Source organism: Rhinolophus sinicus, linkage group LG11 (genome assembly GCF_036562045.2).
Source record: "Rhinolophus sinicus isolate RSC01 linkage group LG11, ASM3656204v1, whole genome shotgun sequence".
In the NCBI taxonomy this organism is placed as follows: domain Eukaryota; kingdom Metazoa; phylum Chordata; class Mammalia; order Chiroptera; family Rhinolophidae; genus Rhinolophus; species Rhinolophus sinicus.
The window spans coordinates 63,905,880-63,918,001 of NC_133760.1; the positions used below are offsets into that span (position 1 = coordinate 63,905,880).

Here is a 12,122-nt window from a genome sequence, read left to right on the forward strand (position 1 = left end):
CCCCCTAATGCCCACCTACCCAGACAAGCTCAGGTCCCCAGGTCCCCATGGTTATATGCTCTCATGGCACACTTTGCTTTTCCTCTATAGTACTTACCACAGTTTGTAATAATATACTTATCCCAGGGTTCTCTGATGAACGCCTTTCTTCCTCTCTAGATTTAAACACCATAAGGACAGAGTCCATGTCTTATTTGTTTGACCCAGTTTCTGGTCTATGGCAGATACTCAATATACAAGGAATTCATTCTTTCATTCAACAAATACTTATTATGGGTCAGGTGGGCACTGTGCTGGATTCTGGACCTATGGTGCCGAACAAGGCAAATGAGTTCTCTCTTCTCTTAAAAATTCCATTCTAGAAGCAGTCAGAAAATAACCAGACACACACATAGCGTGTTTCCACGAAAATAAGATCTAGCCGGACCATCAGCTCTAATGCGTCTTTTGGAGTAAAAATTAATACAAGACCCGGTCTTATATTAAAAGCAGACTGGGTCTTATATTAAAATCAGACCGGGTCTTATATTAAATTCAGACCGGGTCTTATATTAAATTCAGACCGGATCTTATATTAATTTTTGCTCCAAAAGACGCATTAAAGCTGATGGTCCGGCTAGGTCTTATTTTTGGGAAACACGGTATATCATAAAAAGTAATCTAATGGACAGGATACCATGATAACAATCCAAGACCTGCAAACAGGTATTACATTTTTCCATACTGATACTCCCAACAAATAGGATTTTCAATTTTAATTTCTTCTGATTAAAATAACCTGAGTACTTTAAATGAGTTCTTAAATAATGAATTTATTTTTCAATAGTTGTAAAATAAAGGAGGAGGAAAATAACACATACGACCATACTATCCAAGCACAACTATGTTTAGCATTGAAGTATATTTCTTCCCTATGTTTTCCATGAACCTTTCTTTAATATGACAGGGAGCACTGAACATGCAATTTCTCTGCTTTTTTATCAGACATTTCATCTTCTTTCATTCATAATTGAGATCCAGGAACAGAGCAAAATAGTCTCCTCCCAAAAGGGAAAAAGGTCGCCTGGCACTATGGCTTCACTCATTCAATCCTTTCTGTTCTCTTCAGGACCAACAGTTTTACCAAAGTGGAACAGGCCTCTGGCACCTCCCCCTGCAGTGAATTTTCTGTCTTAACATTTCAACAGGACCATTTTCAAACAGATGGAGTAGCTGCCTCATACATGCCAATCATTTTTTTCCCACATTCTTTTCTTTTTCAGATTCTTGACAAGATATCACACCTTTGAGGAGATACTATTTCTTCCATCTTTTCTTCATTCTGTTTTTATTTGTTAAATATTAGAGAACTTCTTCCAGCTTCTTTGAAACAAAAATATGGAAATGCTCATGAGCTAGATTTGGGGAGAGAATCAATAATTAGGCAGCAGGAGTTGAAGAACATGGTTATAAGCTACACAGGCTCCGGATCACATTACCCATCTGAAACTGAAGACCCTGCCTGCCTTCCTGGGGAAATTATGGGTAGCAGGTGGTTCTGGAAGATTAACAAAGCACATGTTACCCTAATGTTTATCAACTTGGAAACAAAAGTAATTGAATAAGTTCCTTTTAATAGTAAGCAGAGGTTTATTGACACTAGATAAATTATGAATGAACAGAAAGACAAAATATTTCTCCTATACATAGACAACAGATAGTTTGGGAAATTTTAGTTTACACAGCTTGGTGGAGGTGGGTCAAAAATAAAATAATAAGTGAGTCACCAAAGTGATTTTTCAAAACGGGCTGTGAAAGGATTCTGGCTCTGTAGGAAGTGAAAGCAAGAGAGAATTCACTCATCTAGTTCCTTCTACTTTTCTAGCAAAATAGCACACAACATTAATTCTCTTTACATAAAGACAAATGAAAACAGGCCAGCAATGCATCACAACCAGAATACATTTAATAGGATGATGTTGAACAATGAAACATTTAGAAAAAGTTACAGTGCGGGTAGCTTGCCTCAAATAGCATTTATATGCTAATGATTTGGAATAGGTTATTTCACTGGGGGGTGAGGGAGAGAATACGCATGTTGGGTAAGGAGGAATCTGTGTTGCTTTTACCTATGCTCCAACATTCTTTAAGTAAAACAGAGTCTTATACCTTTAGCATAAGATACCTTGAGATAATGGTAAAATAATAACAATGCAATGTATTATGACTTTACTTCTCCCTAGAATAAGTGCCACTAACATCTCCCAGTAAAGTTCAATGAATACAAAGTACCATGCAAGCTTCAAGGGATAATCTGACAGTATCCTTTCTCAAATCCTAAACCTCTAGAAGTAACAATGCAAATCACTTCGGAATAATGTCTCCAAGGTAATTAATTGTTGAGAAGTTTTAAAAATGCTTCTTGATGGCAGAGAGCCACCACAGACTAGCTCAAAACAATTACTCCTTTGGAATCCCAGCCCAGGCAAGAATTTAATCTTTGATCTGCAAAAAGGGGTTTGCCCCAAATATTTGCTTTCTCTGTACTATTTTATCTCAAAGAATTTGGGGCCAACATTTCAGTTTTGTACGTTTTATAAAATGAGATTATGGTATAGACATGAAATCAAGACAGCTTGTTCACTTGACAGTGTCCAACATACCCTGCCTACAAGCGCCTTTAAAATACTGACAAAATGAAACAGAGAGGAGAAAACTCTCCTGCTGACTCATTCCTCATACAGAAACAGTTATTATTTCCGGGGGCAGTATGCTGAATTTCCACATCCACTGTTGTAATTCCCACTGGTGAATTCTGGAAGGCGCTTAGGGAACAGAAGAGGAAGAGGTCAAAAGCCTTTGAAAGAAACATTGCTTTTAAGGCTACTGTAATGAGATCCGCAGAAAAGTTATTGATCCGTGCCCTTTCGTTTTATTTCCAATATATACTATAGTCATGTTATTTCCCTATGAAAGTTCAGTGTATTCATCTAGGGGCTTGCAGCAGCAGGGCAAATAACAAACCAGAATTCTGGAGTGTTCATTAGGAAGGAGGCAAAAGGTCTTCTAGGAAATCCAAGCACCAAGCAAAGAAAGAAGAAAAGTTCAATTTATCACGTTGCGTACGGCGGGGTTTAAATCCCTCATACCCCTCTGTTCCAGCAGGTTTTTAAAAGAAACTACTTTAAAATGCACTCTTCTCTTTAAAGCGTAAATGCTTCTATATCATTTATTATTTTTCTATGGAATTTTTTAGGATTTACTCACCTATGATGTTAGTAATCCCTCCTGGTGTGATACTGCAGAAAGCAGTTTCCTTTGTGCAGTGGGACACAGCAAAAATTGCATATGTACCAAGTTTCACTTCTCATTTTTTTTGATGCGCACACTTTACACACCCGTGTGATATCCACTCTAACGCGAATGGTAGCATTGTTGCGTAACTATGGCCAATAATATGAAAACAATTCCTTTCAACTTCCTATAACTTTGCATTGATGGGGTTACAATATGTATTTCATGAGGTATCACCGAAGAGTTAAATAAAATAATTTGGTGTTTTTCCAAAAATAACATAATTCAAAATCGCCTAAGGGATACTAAGGTTCCAAATGTTATAAACAAATCACTACAGTTCTGGAAAACTCTGTTTATTCGTACATCCACTGTTGTGAATGTAACACGTGAAATGACTCATGGGTGAAAAAATGTATCCGATTCAAAATCACTATTTTTTTAGAAAAAAAAAATAATATGAATTCTAAAAAGTGTACATATGATGCAGACTTTATTCATTAACGACATTTGCCCATTAGATATTAACGAAACACAAATAATTCAATAAAATATGCAAAGTAAAAAGAGTCAACAGTAAAAACGAGAATTTTCGTTATCCGTCCTTAATGCATGGCTCAGAAAAAGCCAAGATTCTAGTGATCTGTACGCAACGTGTTAAAACCATTCCCCAGCTTCTGTGGATCACAACGTGAGTGATCAAAGAACATGGAAGTTGAGGAAAGAATCAAGTAAAAATAAACGTGTGTATTTACACACACACACGCACACACACGTATGCATGTAACAGGAAGTACTTAGTGGCACCACTCTACTAGACTCTGACCCCATAACCTCGACTAACACAAGAAACCCTATAAAACGGGTATTATTTTCCTCAGATTACAGAGCTAGCATTCAAAGTCAAGTCTGCTTGACTCCAAAACCCATGGTCGTCAAACAATGTGTTTTGCAATATTCTGTGGCAGGAGAGGGGAGGGAGATGGGTTCTTCAACAATCGCACTTTTGAATTTTACAAGGGAATTAATTTTTGGAGAGTTTCAAAATATAATTAAAATCAGTGTAATTTGATGCATAAAAGAATATTTAAAACGTAAATAGAATACATTAATTTTTCCAAAAAATATAAAGTCAGTTCAGGGAAGTCTATACCAAGGAACTATTATTATTTCTCCTTAAATTTATCTTCTTCCAAAAGTCATTTTAAAGCCCTCAGTACAAACAGTAGAATTTCCTTAACAACGTGTCAACATGCTGTGATGATCCCTTCTACACACTGTCCAGCACCTCCCAGGAAATCACATTATTTGAGAAAACATGCTCTACTTTGCCCTCCGTTCTCAGTTCTGTAGTTTCCCTTGGTCTCTGCCCCACCTACCTTGCCAAACTCCTGCCCTGTCTGGTGTGTGTGGAGGGTTGGAAGGGCAGGGTGGGGTAGAAGCAGAGGAGGAGGAGGAAGGAAGAGAGACATAGGTAGAGTGAACTTTGGATTTTCTAGGAAAGCCCCAGTTTCCAATATGCTGTCCCACAGTCAGATGACATTCGTCTATTATGCCCTAACTCTAGTTTGGCAGACACGTGCTACCAATATCTGACAGTCAAGACAGAGTTTGGATCAGAGTACAATTCCAGGTTCCCCCCTATGAAACAAGAATTATGAAATCCAAATCCCATTCATTTTTTAAGTAAATACAGAGATTCCTGAGACTGGTTTGCCTATTGACAAATATCACCACACATTAAAGGAGAAAACACGGGAGAGAGGAAAGACCATGGACTTGCATTCAATTCCAAGACCAGACACTTGTTCTGTGACCTTGAGTTAATTATTTAATCTCTGGGCCCCAGTTTCCCTGACTGTAAAATATGGACACTAATAAATGGCTCATAAAGTTGTAGTGGGACTTAAATGAGATAATATATAAAAATTGCCTTGAATTCTGCTTAGTACTTAGTAAAATACACAATAATTGCTTCATTCTTTCCTCCGAGTATGGACAAAAATGCTTTGAAGCTTCTCAACCACATTAAAAACAGCTAAATTATGCCTATTCAAGCTGTTTTCACCAACCTGAGTATGTATGGGATACAGCATCCCAAGTTCAAGAAATCACATCAGCAGAAGATAACTACTTAACCCCCCACCCCAGAAAAGGTATAACAAACAGTTATCAAAACACACGCACTGCACCCCCGTCTACCTTGGTTGGTTCTCCGCAGTGAGGTTCTCTCCCCTTTGATAGCTGCTGTCTGCCACCTGGGTTGTAGACCGCTTCACAATCTGTTGTAGCTCCTGCTCCAAGCGTTCTTTGATCGCCTTCACTGTCTCTGGGATCTTCCTCAGTTTGGCCAGCCCCTTGATGAGAACGCCCATGAAAAGGGTACTGTTCTCCTCCGGATCCAGCTCCACATCCTGCTTGATGTCCTGCAGGTTAATCTCCCTCGCTGTCAAAATAAACAGATTCCATTACCAAATTCCATTCAAACACAGACTGAGTCTAGTCAATGGGATCACTGCTTTGATTCCTCCCTTAAAAGAATCAAGAGAAGATTCTTCCATTACATTTATACTTAAATCGTACTGACACGGTAGCTATCTAAGAATCACAAAATCACAGTGCGTTCTTCAAGTCATACGCATCCGTTAGTAATAAGAGACGGACACTGTTACAAACAAGTAAGCAGGTCTCCCAGGGCAGCTTCTCTAGACTATACCTTCTACACTGGCTCAGTCAGTTCATGCCGTTTATAAGCATTCACAGTGTATAAAATGCTGTAATCGGTGCTGCAGGATTCTAAAGAGCCAGACCCGTCTCAAAGTCGTATTAGTTGGAAGAAATAAGTAGCTTGGTATGAAGACATTACAAATACATGCAGTAAAGGTAAATACATTAAAATTATAACAAATGATAAAAGAGATGAAGAAAAATTTAAAAAACCTGTACAGTAAATACAAGGGAGACAAAACTTTGAGGAAAAGAGTCATAAAGAGTATTTCATAAATGAAAAAAAAAACACAAAAAAAAACACCTGTTTTTCTTTAAACCTATGTCTACCATAAAATCATTATCTACTGAAGACTGATCTTGCTAATCCATGGAAGGTTTCTGAGAACTATTTGTATATGTCAAGAGTCTCCGTCCATCTTGAGACTACAGCTTTCATTCAAACCATCTGGTTTGGGACGGAAGAAACAGGTGACAACAGTGGTTGTTAAGCCCTGTGGGAAGCTGGGGAGTGGGCGGAACTGGCATCTGACACTTCCCTTACCTACTGAGATCCACAGGCCTTTCCCTCTAACTAATGCACATATATGCAAACCTCCTCATATGATTTCAGAGACTCAACAACTACCAAAAGAACCACGGGTGAAAAACCCCTGGCCTAAAAATAATCTTCGCATTTTACAAATGGCTGGATTCAGCCAGACAAAGCAAAAATGAGTAGCGCCTAAATATGGATCCTAAGAGTTCAAGTTTTCCCCAACCTCCCCTCTTCCACTCCTCAAAACAACCGGGAGATTTTTAAAATATATGCCATCCAGAAAGAATGTATGCATTCTTCTTCAGCAGATTCAAGCTCAACTATCCTACAAGCCCTCTCTAAGTTGTTCATCACCACTGAATGCATGGAAATCTATTTATTTAGGGAAGAACTAAAATATCCCAGGATATGAAGTTCTTGTAACCGCTGCATAAATGTGCTAAAACCTTTACTTCAGATGGCATGTAAGCTATTCTCAGTCTCCTCAATCCCTATTTTTGTTCCCAGCTCATTAAAAGACTCTTAAATATGAATCAAAGGTATTTAACGGCATGCATGATATAATTATTTACACAAGTGTGTTTCAAAGTAAATAAATGCTCTCCATGTTTAGCGATTATGCTGTTGTCTTAAGATTCGCTAGATCTCTGAAACCCATTGAGGACAGAGAAGCACATAAAAAAATAACCAAATTCATCTGGTCTCCTTCACAACATAGAAGGCATTTGATGATATAACATTGAAGTTTTTTAATACTAGTAAACAGTGTAGAACTGAGAAACCTAGTGCCATTAAATATCACATGACAATTCTGAAGGCAAACCAAAAAAAGTAGCGATGTTTCCAAATGTGACATTTCAAGAATAGACATTTTAGTGGTTGGTTTTGCTTTATACATAAGGCACTAGACACCTCTGGCCACAAAATTACTCCATCCTGCAAGACCAACCCCAATAGCAAGAAGAGAAAAGAACTCAGCAGCCGAGGAGCCATCTCAATTCAGCACACTAGAGGGGCAAATGAAGCAAAGTGAGACGCAGAACGTCAGGCAGGAAAAAGCCAGAAATTTAGCTGGGACAAATGATCTTCACAAAGGAGCACATGAATCACAAACAGGATCCAGGTGGCAAAAGGCCACCCGAAAATCGCAGCCACCTGACCCAAGAGTGATTGCTGATGAGATAAATGTAGTTGAAATCAATAAGCCCCTAGATTACAAGGCATATAGCTACTTATATGCACACTAATATGACAGATAGCCTATTAAAAAATAACAAATAAGCAAGATATGAATAATAAAATGCCACAGCCCCAAATGGCACATTTGTTTAGACTCTTATCTTTGTTTGTCTGCTGAAATCTCCTAGAGCATAAACACTGAACAGATCCAATATTAATTAATTTATATTATCTATTTCACTTACATCAGCTGAAAAGTAAAAGGTAATTTAAAAGGATAATATAATCAACCATGAAGACTAGTCTAAGAATCACAAAACCCTGTGAGGTCAGACGGAATTACTGGTGCTTTATGGAAGAAGCCTGTATAAAAACAATTTAGCTGAAATTCAGTTAAGGCCTCACACCACAATTAGAACAAAATGTATATATGGTAATAGCCTTTTTTTGTTTTTGTTTTTGTTTTTTTGGTAGAGTGGATATCTAAAGTATGAATTTGTAGTGACATTTTGATCAAAAGCACAAGAATTATTTTTAAGTGGTAACTTTCTTATTTTCTGCTTGACAATATTGTCAATATTTTCAGGCCAGTTTCCCATCTGTGGGGGCAGCATTGTGGATATGGAATTCTCCTGATACTTTAGTTGTTTAGTAGGCTTGGTAATTATTTTGAAGGCTCCTTTATATATTGAATTCTGTTCAATAGTGGCAGACAGTTCTATTATATAGGAAGAATGTTTTTGAATACATGTAAATTAAGATATGTAGGTCAAAATCATATATGTGAACTTTACATTAATTTAGGTGCCATGCATAATGTAAGGAATGATATCTACCAGGAATTTTCTGTAAAAATACTACCATTATTCCTTCTACTTTAATTAACATGTATAAATACCGGGGGTGCCAAAAAGAAATGTATACAAGTGGACGCTTTGGTCAATGATCCTCAAGCAGTAGTTCGTGTCATCAGAAGTGTCTGGACGCTGATGATAACCCCTCTGAACATGTCTTGTAACTGCAGAAGTCAAACGTGACTTGTATTCATCTTTTGTTATCAGTAGAGATTGAGTATTACAATTTTTAAACAGTTTTTCCCCTCTCTTAAAACGTGTATACATTTTTTGGTAACCTCTATATATAAAATACTAATTAAGAAATTAAAAAGTCTGATGCAAAATTGAGAGTAACATCTCTTTAGAGAAGAAATGCAAACAATGAATGGAGCCAGAGTGTGTGTCCAATGAGCTCTGCTGGGAAAAGCAGCAAAGGCAGGTGGGATTTAGCCCATGTAGGGATATAGAGTGATGCTCCACTGGCCAGGTGAGCTGACAAAATCCTTCATGTAGGGCTGCAAGCACAGGACCAAATCAAACTCTAGACCTAGACTGGTAGGCTGCTGGTCCTACTAAATCCTTATACTTCGTCCACGTCCCAGTGGAGGTACTTGGTCAACTACATATCTTAACTACCTTTCGGTTCTCCAATGAAAAATTGCTTTGAACATCTTTTATTCTAATTAATGCACCCACTGGTGCAGATTGAGAGAGCCATGTCGGATGCACTGGTTGCCTCTGGAGTATAGAATCTTGATTAGGGTCTTTCAAATGTTAACTAACTACCCCTGGAGTGTGGATTCCTGATTAAGGTACTTCAAAAATGTTAACTAAGCACCCCTAGGGTGCAGATTAAATTACTTTAAAGAAAACTACAGACACTGTAACATCCCACTCCAGAAAGGAGGCTAAAACTATTGCCAACTGCTACTTGGGGCCATCATTTACAGGAGCTAGGAGTTTTTACAGGCTCGGCACAGGGATGGTTTCAATTCTGAGGTGGAAATATACCCTAATTCTGAGGTGGAGATTACAGTGAGTTTTGAAAGCACAATGAATGTGCATGGGTCCTTCCCTAAGTAAAAGTGGGCTAAGGGGAAATGAGGGTTGGTTTGCCTTGGGGGAAGGTAGAGTGAAAGATTCTATTAGGATAAAAACAAACAAAATAACATCTGTTGAATTAGTTTCCCTTGGGACAATGCATAAGGTGCATTATCTCATTTAGAGCATGGAAGATATACCTTGGAAGGTCAAAGAGTAGCAGCCAATGGAGAGAAGTTACTAGGAATATAACAGGGATACAGGATAAGAAGAGACAAGGAAAGGGTGAAAAATTGATAGTTTACATTAATATTCACTAAAATGTATTAGGTTGCAGTCCTTTGTTCATATATGGTTTTGTAAGTCAGTTGCTCATGGATACAGCATGATGTAATAGAAAAACAAAAAGTACCATCACATATTTTAGGTTTGATTAACATCTCTACGAGTTACTACCAGTTGTGTGATCTCTCTCAAGTCACTAAATCTTGCTGGACCTCAATCTCTTCATCTGTAAAGTGAAGATAACATTATCTACAGAATTATGTACACTAAATGAGATGTGACATCAAAACACAAAAACAAATTCCCCAAAAGTCAAAATAGGTAATTTGAAAACTCTAGCTTTAGGGACTTTTGGGTTACTGAAGACAATGGTGGCTCCTTAGGTCCCCATCTCTCAATATTTCTTCCAAAACCAACACAGAACAAGAATAAACAAAACTCATAAAATCCATGCCTTCAGGATAACTCAAAGACAAAAACTGCCCCAAATTCAAAACAACTGTAAGAAAACTAAGAAGTGAAAAAACCACCTAGTCCCAGAAAGTCATCTCCCATGCTCCTGTCCCACTCCTGCTCAGCCACAAGACTTTGTTGCAGGCAAAGGTGACTGTGGAAAACTGTGATAAAGAGACAAGAAGGGAGTTAGTGATGAAGCTGAGATTGATCTGAAACAATCACTTGAAAGACAAAGACCACTGTATGTTTCAAAATACTAAAAAGTAACTGAGCAGATCAGAGCATGAACTATAGGGAAGGGACTTAAAAGCAAACACAACTTAAAGGAACGGTGTTTGAGACACATAGTTTCTGCAGTAGAAATAAGAAAATAAGAGAGAAATACCCTTTGGCTATTGGATGGTGAAGGTAGAAAGAAGCATAAAGAAAAATTCAGGATCCTACAAGACAAGAGTCAAAAATCCCAAAAACAAATCTACGAAAGTATCTGGATTTTGCTATACTGACAGAAGAGGGAGCCAGTGAGCTACGATTTCGATAAAACACCCCAATCGCATAAAAATGAACAGATTAATATAGAAGCATTTAAAAAAAACAATCAGGAAATCCAACACACACCAATATCACACAACAGAAGAAAATTCCCTGTAATAAAACAGACATGAAGCACAAAAAAACTAGATGGAATTCATATACTCAAATAGGAATTTGTAGATATAAAAAGCTACCGAGTCAAATATCCAAAAATTAAGAATATACATGGACAAATAAAGGAAGGTGTGAGAAGAAAACTGACTAAACTCGGGAAATATATGAAAGAAAAAGACAAAATTATCTCATACATGAAGACTAAATTATAAAATACCTAAGGAAGAATAAACTCAAATGAATAATTTATAAAGGGTACTGAGGAAATGCACAGAACCAAAATAGAGAATAAAAGGAGCTATAAAGAAAGAAATAAGACCAAAGAAAAAGTAGTAGAAATGGAAGACAGCCAAAGAAAAAAGTAACATAGAAGAAAAACAATAGAACAGAATACTTAAATTATAAACCAAAAAAACTTGCCAAAAACAAAACAAAACAAAAATCTTGACTCTACAAAACAAAAGAGTCCATAGGGTACCTGGGGAAAATTAAACCAAAAAAATCAACTCCAAGACCTATCCTACTAAAACTATTCAATTTCTAAGTTAAAAAGTCCTCAAAGATCAAATAACTTACAAGGGCAAAAACAAATTAGATTGGCATAAAGATTTTCATAACAAAGACACAAAGGAAGATAACAATAACATAGCATTTTATAAAAAAATACAATAAGTGTAAATGTAAACCAAGGAATTTATACCCAATCAAGCTGTCCTTTAAGTATCAAAGGTACACATAAAAAGTATTTTTCAGTGGATGTAATTCTGCATCTATGAGCCCTTCTTGAGTAATCTTTTAGATAATGAGCTTCATCCAACCAAGAAACAACGGAGAAAATTTCAACAAAAAGATGGATGATAAACATTTAAAACACTGAAATGTAGATTTAAGACAAAAACAAAAGTTGGATTAAAGACCGCTATACAAAAGTAGTGTGTTGTGACAAAGTAAAAATAATGCAACTAAAAATTGGCAGAAGAGAGAGAAAGAGGAAAATAGAGTGTGTAGTTTGTTAACTAGGCAACAGATGGGAATTAAAGGATACCAATAAAAATAGAAATCTGAGAGTAAAAGGTTAAAGAAAAAAGGCACTAAGAGCATTTTTTCAAAGGTTTTTAAATACATTAAAAGACAACCAC

At 37.0% G+C, this 12,122-nt stretch overlaps 1 protein-coding gene across 1 annotated transcript in view; it reads right to left on the reverse strand.

Moving 5' to 3' along the window:
- The window catches only part of EXOC4 (exocyst complex component 4), a 635,560-nt gene that overhangs the window by 558,499 nt on the left and 64,939 nt on the right, over positions 1 to 12,122 (reverse strand). Inside the window, exon 6 of the mRNA XM_019750984.2 lies at positions 5,476 to 5,719. Coding sequence (XP_019606543.1) covers positions 5,476 to 5,719 — 244 coding nt within the window. The remainder of the gene's footprint in view (positions 1 to 5,475; positions 5,720 to 12,122) is intronic.